At 42.5% G+C, this 25,240-nt stretch overlaps 1 protein-coding gene across 1 annotated transcript in view; it reads right to left on the bottom strand.

Moving 5' to 3' along the window:
- The window catches only part of LOC113026666 (tetraspanin-18), a 35,908-nt gene that overhangs the window by 1,500 nt on the left and 9,168 nt on the right, over positions 1-25,240 (bottom strand). Inside the window, exons 2-7 of the mRNA XM_026175699.1 lie at positions 14,381-14,464; positions 3,240-3,335; positions 1,971-2,165; positions 1,611-1,685; positions 927-1,025; positions 510-686 (exon numbers count right to left, since the gene is read on the bottom strand). Coding sequence (XP_026031484.1) covers positions 510-686; positions 927-1,025; positions 1,611-1,685; positions 1,971-2,165; positions 3,240-3,335; positions 14,381-14,383 — 645 coding nt within the window. The 5' untranslated portion in view covers positions 14,384-14,464. The remainder of the gene's footprint in view (positions 1-509; positions 687-926; positions 1,026-1,610; positions 1,686-1,970; positions 2,166-3,239; positions 3,336-14,380; positions 14,465-25,240) is intronic.

Genomic DNA, 25,240 nt, shown 5'->3' on the forward strand with positions numbered 1-25,240 from the left:
TTAATGAGAGCTCTTTGTGTGAATGAACAGAGCGAGGCACACACGGTGGATATCTCTCATTGTTCTAATGGGCTGAAAAACAACAGGTGGAGACTGCAGTAAAAAAGCTCTTCCTATCAGCTTTCACTGTAATTACACTCAAGGCTTCCTTTGTGCACATGGAAGCCATGTGAGCAGGGATGTGGGCATGCACGTGTGTGTGTGTGTATATATCTCACACAAAACACACGCACACATCCACACACATACATAGCGCTGTTGTCTCTGTGCTCTACCACACAGTAAGATGGTCTTCTGTGACACCCAAAACACAGAAAAGCACTAATCAGCCATGGAGGAGTCAGCTAGTCCCTGGATGTCACCCCTCAACCGTCTTCAGCTCTAATTAAGCCTTGAGGAGGTTTAGAAGAAGGAAGTGAAAGTGAGAGAGAGAAAGAGAGAGCGAGAGAGAGAGCGAGAGAGAGAGAGAGAGAGAGAGAGGTCTTGACATGGTGGATGTGAAAAGTTACCTTATTATTACGGAACATCATATTGCCCGATAAGCACTGCTCCTGGCTGGTATAGGCTGACTCGGCAGTCTGAGCGGCACGCTGGCAGCAGGCTTCTGGCACCACATGATTTTGGTTCATCATCCTGAACATGCTTTCCTTAAAATCCTCTGGGCTGTTCACCCCACAGCAGTCAAACTGAGAGGAAGGAGAAGAAGAAGAAGCCCTTATTGTTAAGCGCCCATTTGCGCACTGGCCTGTGGTCCACTGTGTGCGTGCTGCAATCCAGCATGAATATTGACCTAAATGTCTCGGATTTATCTATAAAATATAGCCCTGGCTGTTAACCTTAACGTTTCCACAGACTGTTTGGTGGAAAGGGTGAGTCGGTAAAAGCTGCATTACGTCAGCTCTCTGCCATGTGTGCGGTGGTCTTACTGTAGTCATGATGGCGTTCCATGTGGAGGTGAAGACGTCGCTGTTATTGTAGCCCTGATAATGTTTCTTCAGCTCTTTGGTGAAGTACTCTCTGGTCAGCTAAAGCGAAGGCGCACGTGTTAGCGTCACACAGATAACATCGGTTACTTCGAATGATTTCACTGAATTCTGGGTTGGGCTGAGTGTCATTTATATTAGGGGACTGCGCTAACTTAACACATTAAAGTCTTCTCAGGGAAATCTGGTGGTGCTACGGCAAAATCTAGTGGTGTGGAGTTACAAAGAAGTGAGCTCACCAGCAATCTTCTCCTCATATGTGTTTGGGGCTACAGACTTGAGGCTAGATTAGGCCAAATCTTTGTGGTCACACGCCTAATGAGTAATGTACCAAACAGGTTTTGACATGGAGAATTAGAGTGCATCTCTGGTTGCTGAATAGAATTTGATCCCAATTTTTAACTGTGCATCACAAGCACAACATTGTTATAGGAATGCAATGCTATAAATACAAACACTTGTGCAATACCTGAACACCGTCAAAAGAAATTTTCAGAATCATGATTTAAATTAGCAGCTGTCAGGTCCGGAAGTACAAAAAGTAAGAATCTGAGCCCTTGCGTTTTGACACTCAGCCCAACTGCAGACTTGTGATCAAAGGTGGGGTGAACTTTTTAAGAAACTTACATGCTCCCGGAATATGAAGGCTAGGATGGCAGCAGCCAGCTCTGCTAAGAAGATCAGGAGGATGAGCATGAAGAACTGCAGTAAGACAAAAGGAAAAAGGAAAGGGTCAGAAAGAGTATGACAAGGTAGATGAGAGTGAAGACAAAAAAGTGCATGTTCATGTGTTTAAAAAAGAAAAAGAAAGGAAAGTGAAAAATCGCATTTTGGTGGTGCTCACTTCACTCAGCACAAAGACAGCATACAAAAGCATTTTGCTCTTTTGGCTTTCTGTTTCAAGACTGACAGAGAGAATAATCAACACACACACACACACGAGCGAGTGGTAACACAGCTATGTTTCGACTTTGTCAGCCAACTCACAAAGAGGAGCAGACACTTGTTTTCACGGATGGCTCCACAGCAGCCCAGGAAGCCGAGGAGAAAGAGCATGCCTCCCATACCAAGGATGATGTAGACACCGGTGAATAGCAGGGGGTTGGTTGCTACGATTTCCCTGAACCCTGTGGGGTCCACCAGTACCCACACTCCCACTCCAAGGAGGAAAGAGCCCCCCAGCTGATAACGACAAAAGGCAAAGAGTACATTACTTAGACAAAATAGAAATCGACAATTCAGAAGATATAGTAGCTTTGTATCCCCAGCAACTCAAAAGATTCAACCAGAGGTCATACGGTGACTTTTTTTCTCCACTGTTAGCTATGCAAATACCACAGAGGTTGGAGGTAAAGCTAAAATAAAAGGCTGGGTATCTACAGAGCCACAGTACCTCAGTGGGGGTAAGGGTGGATAAATCTACCCCCTTGAACTACTCCTCCCAGCCTCCCCACCTGCTAAAGAAATGCAATGAGCTTCCATCCTTTCCCATCCTCCCTTTAATAAAATCCTCTCTGCAGCCACTGTGGGGTGACTCATGTGATTAAGAAAAGAAGATATTGAGTCAGGGGGAATAGATCTGAGCTTCCAACATTTTTACCCCAATCCCCTTCTTCCTGTCACCTGGGGTTTGTGCAAATGATAGCCACTCTGTGGTACGAGGAGAAGAAGCAGCCATTTTCAAGGCACTGGGCTTTAAAAGAAATGCTGCTGAGTTACACGAGTGTGAAACGGCCTTAGATAGACACACTTAAAAAAATAATAATAATAAAAAGAAAGCTGTGAAAAGTAGTTGTTACAGTGATGCCGACAGTCAAGTTCATTCTTTGCTCTGCTGGTTGCATTATTACCCCAGCCTTGAGCAACCTCATCTAAACAGAGACTAAATGGTTTGGTTGTGCTTAATAAAGCAGGAAAAGAGACAAACCTTCTTACTCTGACCCTCCCCCGCTTTACGGCTTCAGACTAACAGGATTACCCTTGATTGTCTGATCAAGACCGATAAACTCAGGTGCCAGTCACAAACTCCACATGGCACAATGTGCCTCAGATGTGTGTCAGCACACTAAAATTTAATCAAAAGAGAATTTGATAGAATCAAGATTGCCTCATCTAATGAAATGCAAATGTGGCTCCATTAGTCAGTCAGGCAGGGAGCACGCAGAAGCCCTTCTTAAATCATTAGATTGACACAAACTTCAGAGACGGCCAGATTAAGTGTCTTTGAGAAAGAGATGAAAAAAAAAAAATACTCACAAAGATGAGGAAATTGAAGACAAACATGAGGTACTTGATGCAGCTGAGACAGTCCCCCTCCATGGTTGTCCCCCGTGCTGAAGCCTCTCCCTGCCCCTAAAAGAAAAGACATTAAACACAACATAAAACGTGCCACTTAATGACTCCTGCCAAATGCTCACAGTATTCCCCACTTTCCTGCACCCTGGATAAGCATTACGCTGAAACTGCCAAGAAAAGGATGCTCTGCCAGAACCTGCTCACATTCTTAATGAGTTCTGTCAGTCAAACACACAGCACACACACGCACGCCTGTCAGCTGATTTGGTCCAATTTCAGATGAAAATCCTCATATTATCCCTTTAGGTGCATTGTCCCCAGCTATAGTCCTGGAAATCCCCAAGCAACTACGAGATTAGGCAGCACAATGTCAACCTATCTGACACATCTCATTTTAGCGTGCTCTCAAACTTAGCCGTCTGTCAGCTCCTCCTGTCTCCGGAAAAATGGCAACCCTATGTTAGTGCGACTGGAGGGGACGTCCATCTCTGAAGCATTTTAAGGAAATGAGTCCTGACAGGGGTTCCATGTTCATTAGCCGACAAGAGATGGCCTTTGCTATGGAACTTCTTCTTCTTCTTAATGTAATGAGAGGCCTTGTGCTCCCATCAGCCACCCCTCCATCTGACACAAACACACTTTGCTTGATGAAGACCCATCCTAGAAGCACTCCTGGTTAATGAAGAACACCTCTCCTGCATTAGCAGACTACACTGGGGCGACAGTGTGTATGTGGGGTGGGGTGTCTAAAAATCCATGTCCCAGTACACCTAAAAATGCAGCGTGCCCTCGCTGAAGCAAATGTTTAACCTTTCAAGCTGCAGATGAAAAGATTTCTCCCTCAGCCTTTGTGAGCTAGGGACTAGGGCTGTGCGATATGACCAAAATCTCATATCTCGATATAAGACATTTATCATCCGATAACAATATAAATCACAAAACTTTAACATTTTCTGTAAATTCTGTGAATCTCGGGCAGCTCGACTTGAGTGAAGTGTTTCCAGCTGGGCGTTGTGTACCTGGAGTCAAGTGTTTTAACTGATGCATGAAACGATACATTTTAGACATAAGTTGTAACAGCCGCCGTTTTCTTTGTGAGTATTTATTACACAGGGTGCTGCGGGGAAAAGCCTGTTCTAACGTTTGAATCTAATGTTTATTTTTTAGCACCTGACGGCTCTTTTTTGCTTCTCAACAGTAAGCACTCCACATAGTCTTTCACGTGGGTAAGTTTATTTTGAAAAGTCTCAACAGGATCTTGAGCTTTAGTGTGAAAGGTTTATGCGGAAAATAAACAAGCGGACATGCGATGGCTTTACCATCGTTGTTGCTAACGACAACGCATAAAAACAGGCGCTTGTCCATCCCTAGTGTGGTTATATTAAATATAAGAGAAAGAACTTTAAGAAATTAATATAACCACTACAGTGACCATCAAAACGATGAAAAGATATTGCCGTAAACTGTTTATTTTGCGACACCACGAAACAAACCATAGCATAAAATGAAACGATAGACGTTTTTATATCGTCATCCGGTCGTTATATGGAACAGCCCTACTGGGGACTGTGTAAGGACTCATATCTACATATTCTGCACAAACTGAAATGAAAACAATCTGTGGGGCAGCTGTAATTGCAGTCTCAGTGAAGGAAGAAAATTAATTATTTGGCAGAAATGAATTGGCACTCTTTGCTTTGTACTTTCTGATTATTAATTTGCTCTCCCATAGTGATAGCCAGGATTGAGGCTGGCTAACAAGCGGATTAAAAAACGATTTCTCAGAGGAATTGTAAATAGGTTTACACAGCTACACACTGCACCTGCAAATTGAAAAAAAAGAAAATCTTTAAATGCCTTCTTCGCACTTCTTTTATCCGTACTTGCAGAACATCCATCAGCTGTAATTTCATAACGTGTAGGCAAGCTTTCCTTTGCTTGATGTGATGTCAAAGGACTCCTCTGGGTGATCTCTCTCTGCTTCTCAGGCAGGAGTGAAACCTCTGTTGTGATCAACACCGGGCTTGATTCCCGTCCATCTTTGAAGACCCTCGGCTGTCGCTCAAATCTCATTCCGCCTTGACCCTTTCATCCCTGTGCTGCACACAGCAGACTCACAAATGTTGGCTTTCAGGTATGATAAACCATAGCCCAGCACAAAGCCCTGCCTAGGCACAAGCAGTTTTGAGCTGCTGGAGCAATTATTTCCCACAGAAGAAAAGGAAGCGTGTGAATAATTAAGGCAGAACTGATATCTATTTCTAATCTGTTTTTCTATTATTACAGCGCACTAACACTGGTTTGTTTTTCATTCTGCGAGCCTCATGAAAAGCTTATTTTTTCTTCCCCCCATTGCATTGTTAACTCTCATAAGTTGCCGTGACAATAAAATTAAACAGTACTAAAGATATGACGGCATTCTTTGTCTGCTGTGAGAAGAAGCTACCCTACAAAAAAAGACCTTTTCCTCTCCTCACCAGCCAGAGGGCTTATGCTTCTGTTTGTTCCCCTTTACCGCTTTCCTCTTTGGACCCAGGAAATTGATTTAGACCTATGGTTAAACACTTTCTGTAAATCATAATAATATGCTTAGGTATTGATTACCCTTCTAGTGGTACTCTGAGAGCAACCAACAGATTCATTGTCTGAGATGGGTTTTAATTAACCCCTCCCTTTCCTAAGCCCCAGAAAGGTCTAATGAGGGCACAGGAGGTCTTAACTGAGATTTGCATACATTACAGTCTCATAGAAAAGCATCAGAAAAGGTCCATTCCTATCCCTCCAGCTCGAGCCTGTCAATTCTGGGCCCTTATGAAGGGTGCAAACTGTATTTATTGAGGCAGGGGATGAAGAGGTTGAATGAATAGGAGGGGAGGAGGAGGAGGAAGGGGCCGGCTGGAAAACCTCTCAGGGCACAGCTCACTTCTTATTCTCTAAACAAAATGTCCGATTTCTTTTCCAGCTTCACCCTTTTGCTCTTTGCTCCCATTTCAGGGTCAAGCTGACTGTCAGATCTGGAGCCAATTTTCTTCTGTGCATTAAAATGCATTGAATATTTAAGAATGAAATGGGTTATAGTGTAAGGGCCCAGACAGGCTCCAAATAACAAGCCTATGGTTGAAAAGCAGCATGGTATAAATCAAAGTGCCACTGAGACCCCGGAGAAAGTGCAGAGTAAACAAACCGGTCTTTCCCATGACTCCTGTGGGATCGCAGGTCCTCATCGATCACTGGCCAGTCGCAGAGATCAGACCACTAAGGCTTTCTCTGAATATTCTGCAGTGTATATGATGTAGACAAGGAAAAACATGGTTCACACCCCAGGAGCTGCAGGCTTATATCACTTTTGAAAAATTGCTACTAGGTTAAAGGCTGGTCCTCCTCAGGTGTGCCGCTGAGCAATGCTAGCGATGTGTCAAGAAAGCACGCTGTACTGGCTAAAATCTATTATAAATAAACATGCCACACATGCACACACAAAAACAGTGAGGAGTACTGCACTGCTACAACTACACAATGTGCTGGATTTTTTCTTTAAACATGCAGGAAATACTGTATGTCCTCAATCTGACAAGCTAAGCGACAGTCTTCGCCCCGAGGTATCCAGCAAATGCCAAATCTGTCTCCATCTCCTGTAACTGACATCATAAAATGTCATGCGGCGCTAAGAACCCATTGTTTACTCCTGGTGAAAACTGATCCACAGTCAGCTTAGGCTATGGAAATTGGCACAGATGAGTTTGATGGTGAATTGATGTGAACTGATCCTAAAAGCATCAACCTCACACTACCAAAAGAAGCAAGAGCTCTCTAATGAGGACAAACTGATCCGACCTATATTTGTCTCAATGGAAGCGTGAGGAATAGACCTTTTCTTTTTTTTCCCCATTCCTAACTCATAAAACCAAAAGTCTGTTCAGTCGGCACCTACACGATCAACCATTATGGTGGTGTCAACCCGCTGTAATTAAAAGATAAGGAAGACACAGACTAGATTGAAAGTACTCCACATATAAATAGCACACCCGTGGGTGATTCTCCTTGAAGATGTCACTTTCAGCAGGATTAATGAAACCAGTCCATATTCCCTTGCTCCCCCAGCGGCTGCCCTGGACAAAAGGATCAGAATTACAAGGACACTCTGTGTCTGCTCCTCGTCAAACTGTCGCCATCCTCCACCCTCACATAACCAGCAAGTTCACTTCATCTTGAGCATGATCCTGCATTAAAAACAATCATTAATACTGAAATCCTCTCGAGATTTTATGGGTTGTATCTTGACCCCTTTAAATATCATTGACCCTCTAAGTGATCACCTGTAATTGAACCCTGGGGAGGACACATTCGTTCCCAGGCTCCCCGATGCAGCTGGAGCAGGTGTGTTTTGTCATCAACTGCATGCCAGTCTAAGCTCTCCGTGCATGCGCTAATACCCTCTGACAATGACACTAGGGGACCACACACATGCCACATCAGCCTTTATCTCAATTAAAAACCCATTTTCATATTTCTCCATGACTTCCTAGATCAGCCACAGCAAGTAAACACCCCCAAATCCGAATAAAGACAGGCTCCTCTGGCAATGAAATGGGTTCCCGTGAGGCGCACCAAGTCCTTAATGAACCTCCAATTAGGAGAGAATGAGCCCTGGGCTCTGCTGTCACATGGAGGAGCTTTGAAGTGCACAGAATGCTAAACAGCAATAGCACTGTATACTTTAGAGGGCATACAGTTTTCAGACAACAGCAAACAACCACACGGAGAAAGTGTACAAAAGTAGCTCAAAGGCAGCTCGCAGTGTGTGCGTGTGTGGGTGTAGCTCTCACACAGAGAGGAGTGCAGACACTGAGCCGGGCAAGCTAAAGCAAAGGTCCTAATGCTGGTTAGATGCTCAGGTAGGTATTTTAACTTGTCTTTCCTCAGGCAAGTTTAGCTTAATGAGTTTTCAGAGTACACACAGAATATCATCAGCTTCTGCACATTACAGGGAATGCTAGTTTGCTCCCCTCCAAAAGTGGACAGTTTATGATGAACTGGTTCAGTCGTGCAAAACCCTTTATAATTTCATTCAATTTGTGCTGGGACTACAAAAGAGTTATACTCCAGCACTGTAACTGGTGCAGACAGGCTACTTTGGTATTTTTCACGTTTGTTTTTTTTCATTTTATTATTATTGGTTTTCAGTTCACTTTAATTCCATTACGTTTCCAGAGTAGGGTTCTCTCATTTTGGTTAAGTTTTTATGCAACCCCCCCCAACCTACTCAAAAATCTTTTTACAACATGCCTCACTCACCCATATTTAAACAAGCCCCCTTTTTTCTTCCCCCTATCTAACATTCACACACACTCAAACTCCGATTAACGCATCAGAGAGCAACTCTGGGTTCAGCATCTTGCCCAAGGATAATTTGGCATGCAGGCTGTAGCAGCCAAGGATTGAACCACCAATCTTTCAATTAGTAGGTGACCTGCTCCACCTCCTGAGCCACAGCCACGCAGAGGCATAAAAGTTCAGAATAGGTACAAAAACATTATTAAGGCAATGAACTAAAAGACTACATACACACAATATGCATTTCAATCAGTTAATTTTCATCTAAAGTCAAATTCTTCTATTTTTCCAGTTCAGATTTCAGTTCCTAGCCTACTCAGTTTGAAATGACACTATGTGAACCCCAGAAGGAAGCAGTCCTCTGACCAGGCAGCTGACACACTCCTGAAAACCAGGCTGATTAACAAGAGGAAAACTCCCAGAATGAACACTAAGAAACAGACTGACCATGTGTTGTCAACACTGCTGCAGGCTACATTCCTGACATCCCAACTGGGCACACATCCAGCTGTTAGTTCAGTAGTAACAGTTGCTCCGAGTCCTACAGCGAAATCGACTCTCCAGCTCCTTAGATTAGAACTACTGGACGGGGGAGGGGGAAGAGCGCTAATAACTTCTCGATAGTTATCTTGAGCAGAGGACATGTGATTGAGTGATGAGCAGATTTTGACTTCTATTGAACCCTGCTGTGTGTGAGATCGCTCATAGCAGAGGCTTTCACTTAATCGTCTCGGTACCTCTATCTGGCTGAGCGAAGATACAAACTGGCTGCGTGAGGATGGATCGATACCAGGCCCGGGCACATGGTCAATGATGCATTGATCCCCTAGAGCTCCAATGCTTAGTCCACTGGTTGCCTGGTAGTGAGGGCATGTGGTAACAGCACACAATGAACACATAAACACTTCGGTGCTGCCGGCTGTTAGGACTCGGCTAAGGCTTTTCCCACGTTTTTAGAGAATGACACATTGCCTTTGGGGCTTTCCACAAAAATGAGTTATAACTCAATTCAAAACTAAATGGTCTAAAATTACTGAGCGAACAACTGAGGGAATTATATCACTGCACTGTCTACTTCTGTGGGTTATTCCACAAGTTTCTCAGTCTCCTTCTTATATATCGGAGTCACAGGGAGAAGAATCGATATCAGTTCCGCGTTTAACAAAAACTTGGAAAAATCCAGTCAATAATTTCACCAGCACTCCCCTGACCACCATTTGACCCTCAGGCAAGAAACAATTAAACAATTATTTTCTTAACACTGAATATTGTTTTAAACGCCACTGAATACGAGGTTGTTGTCTCTGTCGGATGTCCATATCATCACAGATGGCCTTTGCAGAAGTAAACAATGGACTATTTCAGGAAAGACAACACTTTTAGCCTCAGGGCACTAAACAAGAACAGGACACTGGGGAAAAAAAGACAAAGGAACACAAAATACACGCAAGTCACCAAACATCACTAAATCCAGGCTGAAAAACCCCAAAAAACAAAACCATGAAAAATTAAAAAATCTTATTTCTTAAGCAAACGATACACATCTTTCAAAACAGAAGGATTTCCTAAATCACGTGCTGGAACATTTCCAAAAAAAGACTCTGGTCTCTACGGCAACCCGGATATGGGGTGAGAGTGGCCTTTGTCTGCAGAGGACTGTTTGGCATCTCCACTTAGCTCGAGTTCCTGTTCGAAAACAAAGGGGAGCAGAGCAGAGCACTTTACAACGGGGGGGACAGCTTGGCCAGCCATTTGTCTAATGAGCAATCACTCACACCCTGTTGCAAGGCCATATGCTAGTTTGAATACAGCTAGTTCCCCCGTGTGGAAAGCCTAAAAGCTGTTTTATCACTTACTGATGATTCTTGTGTGTGGCGTGCACACACACAAATATCACGCACTTGGCAAAAGTTCAACAAAATGAAAAAGAAAAATAGCAAAAAAACCAAATCAAAAAACAACAGTGTAACCTACTTTGTGTTACAGGCTGGGGTTTCAGTGCAATGCAAAGATCAAAACAAAGCCTTGAGGATAAAGCATGTGAACGTTTGTGTTTTTGTGGAAGCCGCAGATAAAAGAGATAACGGCATACTGTATATTTGAGGCCCCACTGCAAAACAAGTTGATGTAAGTAAACCAAAAGCATGTTAGCAATACTGAATGTATCAGAGAAATTAAAAGATTATTCCAGTTTGTTTGGATCTCAGTGGATCGCGATTTTGTCTTTAAATACTGAACTGTAAAGGAGGAGCTAAAGCTCGCCTTTCATTCCAGGGTAGATAAGAACTAGATTAATGTTTGTGGTGAGATTGTTGAAAATGAGCTTTTAATTCCACCACATTTCCTTATTTAAAAAAAAAAAAAATCCTCAAGTGAAAGCTCAAATCAGACCTCAGATGGCATCACATAATAACTATAAGGATCGAGCAAACATCACAGAGATTATTGGAAGCAGAAACTTAACTAGAAAATTAAACTAGCTTTAAACACACCTTACATTTTGATTAAACTAACTGAAAGTTTAAAAACCAGACTTCAGGGAAAGAAACTCCGAAATAATAGAGAAGCAGAAGAAGACTATTTCATTTTAGATCATTGTGCATGTATCCATCATTAAAGGTTTATACATTAAATGTCTTTAGACGTCGTCAGTTTTATCAGATTTGTTAAGACAATTATGAGGTGGTACTAGTTTAGGTCCAGAGTGTCTACATGCCTGTGAGTCAGCTGCTGCTACTGTATGTGCATGGGTTGGTATATTGGTTTATACATGCATACTTTACAGAATACAGGAAGACAAGGATTGTTGTTATTGCTGAAATTATTGTTACTATTAGCATTTATTGTCAAAGGAGCTTGCAAAGAAAAGCGTCTGGACTTCTTTAAGTTACTTGAAGACGTTTCACCTCTCATCTGAGAAGCTTCTTCAGTTCTAAAGTCAAATGGTGGGGAGTCCCAGATATAAACCTAGTGGGAGTAACCCCCCACAGAGGGACAAAAGGACCCCCTGATGATCCTCTAATCGCCTGAGCCAAGGTGTGAAACTGGGTGTGGGTTCCAATAAGCCAGAGTTTTGGGTGAGTTCATTGTGAAACCTGGCCTCCACCATTTGACCTTAGAACTGAAGAAGCTTCTCGGATGAGAGGTGAAACGTCTTCAAGTAACTTAAAGAAGTCCAGACGCTTTTCTTTGCAAGCTCCTTTGACTACGATGACCTGGATGACTGAGAACCTTCACAGACATTATCATTTATTTTGTCCCATCTTTTATTTGATCACTGGGGGAACATGATTGAACCCACTCAAACAGCAGATCTTCGCACAATTTGCATTACACTCATTTTTCTATCCCCACAATCCCCCTTTTCCATTCATTGTTTTCCTATTTGCGCTGTTCTTTTGAGTCTTCTATATCCTTGTCCTGGATTTGTCTCTTTCAATTGCTGTCCTGCGGTAAAAGTAAAACTAAAGTTTAAAAAAAAACTGAAAAGAAAAGAAACTCAAATATAAAGCTGGTTCAAGGTAAAACTGAAAGTGACCCCACCCAACAATGTTGAAATAAAAAAATAAAAATAAAAGAGGAAGACATGTTTATAAGTGAAACCAGGAAGCCAGTCTAGACTGGATGTTTAAATCTTATATCCTGGCTTGTATTTTTTCCTCCTTTAAGTTTATTTATTAATGTGAATGTTTGTTTCTTAGATCAATCAAACCAGCAGTTCCTCCACTATAAGGGAGTGACTCGAATGAGTGACAAAACATTACTCCCACTGAAAACAACGCCCAGATGAACAAAATCCACTTTCCTGTATTTCCTTAGCTGAACAACTGAGCATGCATCAAGGTGTGACTCCTCATATATAAAAGCTGAACTCTTCATGTATGATTCTAAATCAAATTTAGATCTTAAATCTTTGCAAATGAACCTCAGCTGTAACGGTCGAATCCGAATTCACATGACTCATCAGAGCAGAGTGCAGCAGAGCATCTCGTGGGCTAAAGCGGTCCTTTATATGCTCAATTTTACATAACATTATTTCCATGAAGCAGATTCACCATCCCACCCCTCTTTGCTGCAACTCCATATCCACACAAAGCTCTGTATACAGGTAGCAGCTACTGTGCCACAAAAAAGCCGATGTCAAAATCCTCTTCCTTATGAAAATCAAATTAGAGAACATATTTTCTGGCACTTACGGCACAGAAGACTTACAAATGAAACCGTTACTGCTGGTTTCTATTTTGTTTATTCTTGTTTACATCTATAAAATAACATTTTAATAGTTTTTGCTGCACATACACGTCAGTTTAGAGTTCACTCTGAAATCTGTTACTCGTATTGTCCAGATTGGGCTGGAGTCAAACCTAAACTTTTGCTTGTGTTAAGTGAATGCGTTAACCACTACACTACAGAGCCACTATCACTCAAACCATTTTATACTATTAGTTAAAAAGCACCAGATTTGCTGTTATCATCTCCTGAATAACACATCCTTGCCACTTACAAAAAACCTCTGCATCAGTGTTGGTATAACAGCAGAAGAAGTCGAAAGAGGAAGCAAAGCGATCAGAGATTTCTTCAAAGTTTTCTCCCAAGTGTTTGAGCTTTTCAAGCTGCTGCATGGCGGTAAAGACCAATACAATCACACCCTTCCATCTTCAACCCAACCATGCCGGCTGCACATCAGCTCACAAAAAAAAGAAAATCAAACAGCTATGGTGCCACTTTTGGCACATGCCGCCATCCGCAAGGGCAATAATACGAAAACCATAAAAGGACCGTTAGATTTGCAGTCCGATCATAGCCATAGAGAAGTTCAAAGGTGGTAATGATCTTGCAACCAAAGATAGCTTGGGAAAATTCCAAGATGGTCATAGCATGGAAAGAAAGAAAGAGCAGGAGTTGCAACTGTGCGTGTCATAGCCTCCAGTTCAGCAGCCATTATCACTGCACAGTCTACATCCAACAAACCTGATGTCATTGCCAGGTTTATTAGATTCATGCACAGTGTGGCTTGACCGTAAGGCGCCTGAAGGGCACCCAACAAGTGACAGCTTGAGCATTAACACACACGTTGCAATAAACTAAAATGAAAAGTTTAAAATCAATACTTATGTAACTGAAAACAGCTCGACTTTGCTCATGATCTTACATGTCACTTGCACATGTAGCACATATTATTTGCTTCACTGGATGCTTTTTATGCTTCCATGTATGACTGACTGCAGCTGATGTGTCTGGGTCTAACATCCCCTTTAACCTTTCAATCCATACGTGTCTGCTGCTCTGCTGTGTCTGGAATACTAATGCTACAAATGCCAATGCAAATCAGGGACTAACAAAGACCAGTGCAAGACTGCTATGATAGCAAAGGGACAAAAGCACGTCTGCCTCTTTGCAGGACCGGCTTCTCACACACACACACACACACACACACACACACACACACACACACACACACACACACACACACACACACACGTTCTTGCTCTAGCACTGTGCCTCCTGTCGGCGATAACAATGGTTTTGCGCCTGTGCTGTCAGCATCTTACTGAAAAGAGTCTGTCAACAACCTCTTTATGCAGCGCCTCTCAAACAATTTTAAGTGTGTTGAAGTGGAATTATTGTTGGATTTGCTAGAAATTATTCATGAAAACACCCCCACGTTCCAGACATATACTGAGGAAAATGTAAAGGAAACACATAAATATAAGGTGAAAATGAAAAACTGCGCGTGTGCCGCTTTAGCAGATAAAACACTACCGTACCATGTGTATCTGCTTGTTCCTCGTCTTCGTTCAGGTGAAGCTGATGACTTCTCTCGCTTTTCTCTCCTCTCCTGTTTTCATGGGCTGTTGGAGAGAAGCACAGCAGAAGGAGCACAGGTCAAGACTGAGGTAATGAGATGAATGAACAGTGAAGCAGCGGCGAAGAGAAAGAAAAGTGGTACATTTGTCTTGGTGCACGTAAGTCATCTGAGCAGAGTAAGAGCGAGAGCTTGGAAAAAAAAACAGAAAAAACACAGAAAATAAAATTCTAGGACACTTAAAATGACTGAGTTTGCATTTATTATGTATGAAGCGCTCGCTCCCCGCAGTGCTCCAATCTAGGACTGTAACAGTGTTTTCTCTGTGTGAATTTTTCCACTTCTCTGCTGGAAGGCAAAATTAAACAGGGACAGAACAGGAAAATGCACTGCCTTTAGTCGCAGCAACCCAGACCAAAGTTCTGGGCAGGTAAAATTTTAATATCTGCCTCGAGGTATTAGAAACTGTGTATCTTCTCACTAATTAACTATCCTTTATTAGAAAACCCAACACACCACAATCTCCTCATGCAGTTTGCGACTTGACCTTGATGAGCATTTGAACTCATGCATTATTCACTGGAAGTAGAATACCTTGCTTTCTTACCGCACGTTGCTGGCTTTAACTGTCAGTGTAAGATACGTCTCCAGCCGAGTGTGTCTAATGAGCATAAATGCTTTAAACTTTTTCCTGTTTCTAAACTGCTTTGCCACAACTGTCTCTCAGCTGAAAATAATGATATTGCAATGAGAGCCAATTAAATTGGTGGTATTTCAGCCTCCATGTACAAAAATAGGCAGCAGCACAGTTTTGACTGACAATACTTTGGAGCCAGTTTCAAAGCACTGGCACTGACAACTACCGCATCAAATATGGAGAGAGCTGCCTACGAAGACATGAACGGCAAGCGGCTGTTGCCACATTAGATGGTGAAATACAGGCAGGGTATTCTCATTCTGACAGAGGCTCGGGGATGGAGAATATCCCAAGAGTATTCTGGCTGATAGAGCCAGCCACATCATCCCGCAGACACACCATATTGCCAGCAGACATCAGATTCACCAGGACACAAAACCTAACTGACGTTGCCAGCCCCATATAGAATAGAAGGCGCTGATTGCATCTGGAAAAGGCAATCAAAGGCTGACTGAGGAGAGTGGACAAATCTGAGAAGTGGGGAGATGCACTGGAATGATACACTCCCTTATCTAAGCACCCTGAACTCAGACAATACAAGGTACACGTGCTCAGGAAATCATTAACATCCTTACAGTGGATACGCATGCATGGGCAGCCTTGTTGAGTGAGTCTTATAGAAAATATTCACCATATGGTTTAGCTCAGAGATCCCCAGGTAACGCAACACTGTAATCCTTTTCAGTTTTGCAGCAGATTATAACAAACAGCAGCATATATGTAAGTAACTCTCGTCATTACGGTTTGTAATCAGGTACAGAGCGGTCAGATTTTACCATGAAGCCTGTTGCAGTGGCAGTCTCTTTTGAACCCCTGTTTAGAGAGTTATTAGCCAGTGAAGAGCAACAGTGTTGAGGGTCTGCATTATTTTTTGGTTTCCATGGAAACCCTTCCATGGGAAAGTGGAGCACCAATAGGATCGCAGAGCCTCAATGAATCGCTTATGGGGGGGGTGCGAAGAGAGATCAGCGCAGGCGGCTGAGAAAGCACAACAATAGGACGAAACCTCGAGGGGAGGACTAGAAAGGCCAGGCCACTGAGGGTCCAACAAAGAGAACGAGTCAACACTAGAGAAAAGGTTTCATCTACATCCGCTCGATGACTTTCCTTTTAAAGGAAATCTCCCTTGCCAATTTGTCACTGACATTTAAGCGCCGAAGCACTGTGGGCAGTTTAAACATCAAGGCAGCCACTAATTGATTAGTCTGTGCTGTTATTTCAGGCTCTGGCAATATTATTGCATCATCAACATCTATCTTGTGTGCAAGCCATCAGCACATGATAAATCACGTGCTTCAATACCACTCACAATAGAGATAGCAGGGGAAACTGTAGTATCATAATGCAGTAAGAATATACTCCTTATATAAACACTGCCCTCACCTTTCCAGGCATTTCTCAATACAGTCTAATATCCATGGCCATTCTGAGTGTCAGTGCTTACGCAGATAACCGCTGAAAGGGCTGAAAGGGAATTAGAACAAATTCATTTTGGTTGAAGCACCAGTACTTAGTGAGTACTTATGAACTATGGATATCAAGCTTCTATTCCCTCCTTTTTTTTTGTTTTGTTTTTTTTAAAACGAAATTGATGATTTTTGTGTGCATAAGGACAAATGCCTTCAATAAAAATGCTCAAAAGCCTCCGTATGTTACTGCCATTTGTCAGCTTCTCTGTCTCTTGCATCATCTGTGATGCCAGATTGATTCTTTTAAACATGCAGAAACCTCAAGAACTGAACAATGAACCCACCACAAAGTGCCAAAATCTGCAGTTCCTCCAATCGGCACTTGAGGCCAATTTCAAAAGTGAGTCAAACCAGATGGAGTCCGCTGTTAAAATGCATCACTTTATAGAAGAAAAAGACACATCTATAGCTTTGTACAAAGAAGCTTTTGGTCTCTATAACTAATACCCACCTTCATAAGAACTGTAAGGTGAGTTCATCTTTTCAATAACTCATCAAGTTGAAGCACAGCTCCCCCACAAAAACTGCTGCTGCTGAATGAAACTCTCTTTGAAAGCATCCTCACAAACAGCATCAAGGTGCGGTGCAGAAGCTGCACAGCTGCTGAGCAGAAGGACCTACACTGTTGGTGAAGACTGCCTAGCATGTGGTAGGGTTGGAGCTATGACACCACAGAGATGTCTACACTAACCGTCTGAAGAAGGCAAAAGCCTCAATTCAGACACTTTCCCCTCCGGTCAGCCTCGATTTGAACTTCAGCCATCAGGCAAACAGATAGACAAACAAATTAATACAGTCCCACACAAGCTGAGCTTCCCCCGAGCTATGGCCTTCATCACCCCCACCCAACCCCCCCATACACTAGAACAACATGCACTGACAATAACTTTCAGGACTATCTTTGCACCCCTATATAACCACTCCATCTTGAATAATAATCTATTTATGTTCATTTTTCCCGGTGAACATAGGAGAGATGGCAGTCTAAACATCGGTATACTTGTATAACAACAATAAAGTATTTTCGATTCCATTCAAACTTCACTAATGCTAAATGTTTGAGTTATTAGGGCCTGACAGCTTTGAGTGGCACTGACAGCTGTAGCTGCTAGCTGCCTGCGAGGCTTCACCACAGCTGAGTCACTGAACACAGTCGACCACATTGATTTTTAATAATCTAACATTACACGCATGACTTTCTGTGCTCATCCAAGACACGTTGATTTAATAACATTTTTTTAAGCACAGGCCAATTTGCATGTTAGGCAGGAAACCTTTTGTGACATGTCAGAAGTCAGAGCACAGCACCCAGTTTGAGCTGTGGCACTTCCTCTGAGGAAAGGAAGTGGAAAGGACAACAGTACAGGAATAGACAGTATTTCCATCTACACATTATAATTGGGTTTAACCTCAACTTCTCACTAATGATGACAAAGAGCAAACCCCTGAGCTTTACAAGGAACTCCAAATTTGGAGATAATAACCTAAGGGGCGGTTTACGGCTCAAATCCAACTTTCATAAAGACACTTAAAGGAAAAATCTACAGCTCTGGATGTCATTCCTCCCTGGTGATCTTTCGCCATATACATCAAACTCTAATATTACAGAAATGAGAAGGAGGCCACTTGCCGGCAGCTATACATCTCCTGAGCGTCCTCTTTAATGAGGGCAATGCTGAGGCAGAATTATCGCCTTACTCCAGCTGGATTTATTGATCTAACAGTGCGAGTCAACTACCAGAGACAAAGATAAACCAGCACGATGGAGAAACAATCCCTGCACTGATCAGAGGGCATCCAACAGCTAATCACTCACCCTTTCCTCTCTGGCCACAGCAAACCCAATTCTTCTTTGTTCCTCACGCTACAGTAGGTGCTCCGGGGAGGTTACACGCGGGGCAAGAGTGTATTCATGCATTTGGGGTGCACTATTTTTCCAGCTAAAAGATGCAGACTGAACTCATTAAGCAAGCCTTGTGTTTTCTCAGTGTTAATCGCTTTGAGCTAAATGGGAACCTGATGAGAATGCAGCTCTTGGAAGTGTGTTTGGAGGGTGCTATTTTGATGTGGATGACAGATGACACTGTGTCCAACCTCTGTGGCAAACATTAGCCAGGGCTCGTCTCTATTCGCCAGGTTTTTTCCGGCAGGAGCTTGTACCTCTCACCTCTGCAAAGAACAGCGAGACATGTCTTACACAGAGCCTTTCAGGTGTGCGACTTGCTTCTCTAAAAACACAACAGCAATTTCTCTCTTGTGACAAAGTGATGAAAAAAAAAAGCAGTTGAACTACTTATTTTCTTTAACCCATGCCTGTCTAACTTAACCAGCTGCTTTGTGCACCACCACACTTTCACCCTACTTCCCAGGCCCCCAAGTCTAGCCCTCTCCTTATCTCCGAGGAGCCAGGGGCCTGGGGAGGGGGCATCAAAATACCGCTTTGAAGTCAAGCGATTAAAGAGGAAACCTGTCGAATTGGGATGATGGGGCTAAGGTTGGGAGAGGAGGAGGATCAGTAAGAGGGACAGGAAAGGCTGTGAATACTGAGAGCTCGGGACCCATGGGACACAATTAAGAGGAAGGTTTTTTTAGTGAGGGTTACAAAAACACAGAAAGGATAGCAGCAGTGCACCCTTCCAAGCCAAGGTAAGAGTTCATTACTAGATACACAAAGGGGGAGGGGGCTGAGGCTGCTAAATCCAGTTTGTTCACCGCCAGAGGTGCGAGCTGTCGAACAGCCACAGGATAATCATTTTCCAACCCACAGAAATCCCTCAGTCAGTAAGTCTTGAGAACTGTGCAGAAGTGAGCTCAGGGAGCTTCAAATCTAAGAGGAATTTGGAAGAAAATCCAAGCTGCATGCACAGAGAGGAAGTTAGCACAGTTTTCATAAAGTGTTTCGTGTAGACAAAAAGAAACAACGCCAGATCTGCGCTCAGTTCAAACTATTAGATCAGACTATTGTAGACATTTTTTTCATTAGTAGAGCTGTAACATGGGATGTATACTGATACAACTGATACCAATCCCATTATTGATTCCGTTTACTTTTTAGTTCTTGATTACCGTCCCTTTTTGATCTATGTGATCTCCAAGTCTATATACAGCATACAAACAGTGCTTGTTTGAGGTTTGTAAAAGTTTCATATCATTGTTTTGCTGCATGTAAGTCTTACAACAGCATGCCCGTACTGATGAAAGGAATTGATTAGCTGGAAGGCAAACGATTCTGATAGATTCTGATCGATTAGACCAGGGGTGCCCAATCCTGGTCCTCGAGAGCTACCGTCCTGCAGCTTTTAGATGCATCCTTGTTCCCACACACCTGAATCAAATGAATGGCTTGTTATCAGGCCCTTGCCAAACATGATGGCATGCTGAAGAGATCAAACCATTTGATTCAGCTGTGTTGGAGTAGGGATGCATCTAAAAGCTGCAGGACGGTAGCTCTCGAGGACCGGGATTGGGCACCCCTGGATTAGACCATTTGGAAACCATTCTCAGCTGGTTCCGATCACTAATTGTTGTTTTATTTATCAATCCCAGTTAAAGGTCCTAAAGCTCAATGCAGTGTCTGCACATTGATATTTTGAATCTTTGCAACAAAACCCAAAGCTTCTGAAAACATAAAATAAACACCATTTACTAACAATTTAAAATATGGAACTTTTGGCAGCGTCTCCTGAGTAACTGACAGCCTATTTTTTGTTGGTCACTTACAGCTATAGCAATGACAGCTTGTCAGTCAGCCTGCACATACAGATCAGGCTCGATGCTGCAAACAGAAGACCGTTTTACAAAATGATGTATTATGCATGTATAGAACAAATACAGATATCTGCTGCACCTAAGAGACTGAAATATATTATGAATCAGCTACATTTTGTACAACAGCGTATGATATCCTGACTCCCCCCGAAGCACGCTGTAGAAATATTGGCCCACTGTTGTCCTATACACCCAACAAGCTACTTTAAAAAAACAAACAAAAAAAAAAACCAAACATCTGGAAACCATTTCTAGGCTTCACTTAAATGTTTCTGCAATACCGTGAGGTAATAGTGTTTTTTGTATAGCTGTGAAGATCTGATTCCCTACATCTCTGAGAAGAGATGTAGAAATGGCAGAGAGAAACATCCTGTACCTGTGAGATTAGCTGCCATGGGATATGATCTTTCTCACCTTGACCTTTCTGTCAGCTGAAGCTCATGACTCTATTTAGTGGGTCATGAGCGGTAAACATCATAATGCAAAAGAGACACAAGAAGTGGAAGCAAGAATATGTGCGCAATGGGACCAGATGAAACTTATTTTCATGATTAAAACCAGGAGGAGGAGGAGTGACTTGGACTCCTTCCTCTTCTGAAACGTCCATACGCTTGACAGGCTGTGCCAAGCCAGTGATGTTTTGCTTTTGTTAATCTGAATTTGCTCCATGGCCACTTTGTAACAGTTTGTACATCACACTGCCGCATGAATGAAAACAAAAACTTTTGGCACAACTAACGTATAAATCCCAAAAAGGAGCAATGTCTGGATCACTGCCTGGTACTTACAGCATCAGATCTGGTTCCAATTCTTAATGGTTTTCACTACATACCTTGGTGAACACACCCCAGTGAAGCTTCCTACTTCAGAAATAAGATGATGATGATGCACCGACTGACAAAAACTATTTTGTCGGCGTATTTTAAGTTCTAAAACCGCTGTTTGCAAGTTGTTGTTGTGTTCAAACAAGGGGAACAATGCTGTAAAGGCTGGGCTATAACAACACATGTTGGGCTTATTAGCGTGCAAACATGTGGGTCGCATTACTAAAGAAAAAGTACAAACACACACAGAGAAAGACTGCAGGACATCCTGATATATATCCAGGATCTGATGTCATTTTGATTTCATACCTCAAAGAGATGCTTAATGTGAACAAAAATAATCCAGATAACATAAATATACATACATTTTTGGCTCTCCTTTAGGTTTGTAAACACAGCAAAAACCCCTTGTTTACTATATTTATAAAAAAAAAAGAAATATGCTTGAAGTTTATAATATTTTTTACATTTGCCTGCAATTAAGACTGTGACATGTTGGTTTCATCTTGCAGTAAATTATGTGAATGTCAAAACCTTTTGAGCCCAATTTATTGAGAAATAAAGAAAAACATTAGCCATTTCAGCATAAGCCAGTTAATCACAGCGTGGTTTGGCAGTTTTCTGCGGCTGACAAACACCGAGGCATTTATTCGGGTTGTCCAGCAGCTTTTTCCATCTATCAGACGCATGTTGGGAAAATTAAACATGGTTTTTAAAATAATCACACCCGGCAAAACCAGTTCAACATTTAATCTGTTAAGAGTTTTCATTTAGGTGAATTCAACAACGGCTTTAAATTGAAACTCCTAAACCAGAGACATGCAATACAAGCAACACAAATACTCCACATGCCTGATATGCAGCAGCACGTTATGACTCCTCCTCCTTCCAAGGAAAGATGGTAGCCTTCGTTTTTGTGGACTTTGCAGAGGGCTGCACGGGAGCAGTAAGGCAGGTGTCCCACTGGGTTATGAGAGCCAGAAGCTTTGCATCTGGATCATTTCCTCGGCACACAGGCTCCACACTGGGAACTCCTCATAAAGCTGCACATATGCCAAAGAACCCTGTATCCCTCAGAATTCCTCATCCATGTCGGCCTGTATGTGGCAGCTGCGGTAACAAGCAGCAGGTAACAAGCTGTGACAAACTCACAACTGAGAGCGACACATGTGTTTTGTCTCTCACACTGTCAAATATGCCTGCGCTAATAGCCAAATACCGTGGAAGTGTGTTTCAGCGTGAGCCAGAAAAAAAAAATCATTTTATCACCATGAGAGCAGGGTGCGATTCATGGCGGGAGGATTACTGGAGCAGCGGACGAATGATGAAACCTGGATAAAGTATAAGTACAAAGTGTGTGAGTAAGACTCCTGCTCACTGCAAAACCTTTCCACACCGGTTCACTCTACGCTCGATTCTCCTCGGACAAAGCTGAGAGATATCTGAATGAAAGAGGAAGCCAGGAAGGCAATGAAATGTGGAAAAAGAGGGGGAATGGAAGCTGGACTATTGCCACGGTCCAATCTCGTGAAAATGCAGAAGTGCTTTGAGAAACATTCCTTCAATAGGCCGAGGGAACCTAGTGAGACTCCTGACGATGAGGAGACGTCAGGAGAAATCATGCTTGGCTAAACACAAAAAGCACTCAGAGAAATGAGATTTAATCTGCTGATCTTAGAGTAAATTAGCCAGATGTAAACAGCCAGTGCCATTTGTGAGAAAGTTCACTTCCACAGTCCTGCTGCTTGGAAAAACGAAACACCAAATATCACCAATGAAATAAACTCTGCAAACACTGCTTTTTTCTTTTCTTTTTTTTCTTTTTTTTTTATTAAAGGTCAACATGAAACTTTCACAAGACACGGACATCACAAATGTGGGAATCTGAGGGTTAAGGTTAACAGGCCACACTGAAACACTTTCTCCCTGAGAATGATCTGCCTCCAGTCCTGAGATGTGGGAAAGGGAGTTTATGCAATTACATCACATTGATTTATGGGAGAGGGAGGAAAGATAGGGAGAGGATGGAAACTGAGCTGCTTGGAGAGGCTCCAAGATTAAGTCCCAGAAGAAACACAAGTCAATAGATTTACACCACAGAACATGATGGATCTGAGACAATCGTACGGGGAGGACTGCGGTCGTAGAAGCACGGGCAACACGGTGAGGTCAAACCCATCTGAAATTATTGGTTTCGATTTAAAACTAAAAACAAAAAAAACAAAAATGCTAAACTATGAAAACAGACATAATTGTAATGCAGACTCTTCTCTGCGAACCTGCTCATGGTTGCACACGCCGATAACAAGCTCAGAATAGCAATCACACCGCTGCTGATATACTTTTAATTCTCTCAACTCAACTGAACTCAAGCAGAGGGACTGATGCAGATGCTGCTGATGCCGTCTTGAGTATTAATTGGGATGGTGACGAAATTGTGAGTAATGCGCTCAAGCGTGCACTGCAGCTTTTGCGGGGTAGCACAGGCTAACAGTTATAAATAAATAGTCCACTTAGTGCTCCCACAGTCCTGAAACAGGACCACAGGAGTGACCACCGCTGGGATATTTATGGCGAAACACATTACAGATTATGTGTTTATTTAAACGTCTGACTGATTTTAAAATGAAAAAAAAAAAAAAAAAAAAAAAAAGACTGATGTACATTCAGCAATCCTGCGAGCTGAAGCAGAGGAGTACTGCAGATCAAAGGTATCCAAGGGGTCTGTTATATAGTCTTAACAACAACAAAAATATATCTACAAACAGCTGCAAACAACATTTAAGCCTAGAGAACAAATATAAGATGCAACTCATTACTTTTCACGGCGTGGGACTTGTGTTTATGTGAGCCACCAAATGGTGAAGAGATGAACAAAGCAGAGGGAGATTACAGATGATATCCCGTATAATGAGCTGTGGTGATGCAGGAGGAGATATGGAACGCTTTCTTTTCTTTCCTTTTTTTTCTTTAAAGTTGCTGTCTGCAAAGTCTTGAGCTTCTTGGAAGCACAACACACATTTGGCTCAAGCCAAAAGCAACAGGATAAATATATAGACACACGGAGCTGACCAAATATTTGAAGGGGGGTGTTTTGAAAGCTCACAGTGTATAGACTCCACGGCCGCACCCGATGTGGCAAATAGCTCACCCTGAGATGTTTTGAGTGAGGAAAGGGTAGACATCTGTTCCTTATTTTAAAAAAAAAAAAAAAAAAAAAAAAAAGTCCATTTCCAAAGTGCCTGCAAAGATAAGCAAAAGTGGTTGTGATAACTGCCCGCTATATTGGCTTTCCTCTGCCTCATTGTTTCTTTTGTGAGACCAAATTTTAAGCATTAAAAGGAATTCATCTAAAAGCTGTTTTATCTTTGTTAAATCCTGTTTTGTCATCTGTCCAATTAAAGCAGCAGTCTGGAGCCAGCAGCAGAACCACCATTTTTTTTTTTTTTAAGCTAAAAAGAACCTTTACACGTCCAGGGGTTTTCACAGACACCCACAAAATTACTTTGGCTTCATAGTCGGTGCCGAGATATTTCATATGGGATCTGCCTCCTGCCAAGCGTTATCGGGAAAGACGATCTGGCAAGCGATCCTCCGGGGTGCAAACTCTTGGAAAATTGCCTGAGCTGTCTGTTTTGTCCTCAAACACTTCACACTTGTGAGCGTCACAACCAGGTGGTCAAGAGTACATTGGACCACTGTGCGAGCAGCCTGTCATCTTGACGTGAGACGAGTGACAAAACGAGCGGGAAGCCAGCCAAGCTCACCTGATGTTCCACTGAGGGGGGAAAAAAAAATCTCCAAGTGTGTCTGATCTGGGGGGGGGGGGGGGTGTTCTCGCTTTTTGAACATTTAAATCGATGAGCACTGCAGCCAATTTGATTTCACAGACTGGAGACACCTGTCCTGCCTGTGCTATCTTTGACAAACACACGTGAAGGTGATCCCTGGATGCTGGTGTCAGAAATGTTGGAATCAAACACATTTTCATAAAAATATCAAATGCTTTAATATTACTTTAAATAATTAAACAGTGGCCAGCTTTTTCAATTCCACAGACTCTC

This window comes from Astatotilapia calliptera, chromosome 7 (assembly GCF_900246225.1).
Source record: "Astatotilapia calliptera chromosome 7, fAstCal1.2, whole genome shotgun sequence".
NCBI classification, from domain to species: Eukaryota; Metazoa; Chordata; class Actinopteri; order Cichliformes; family Cichlidae; genus Astatotilapia; species Astatotilapia calliptera.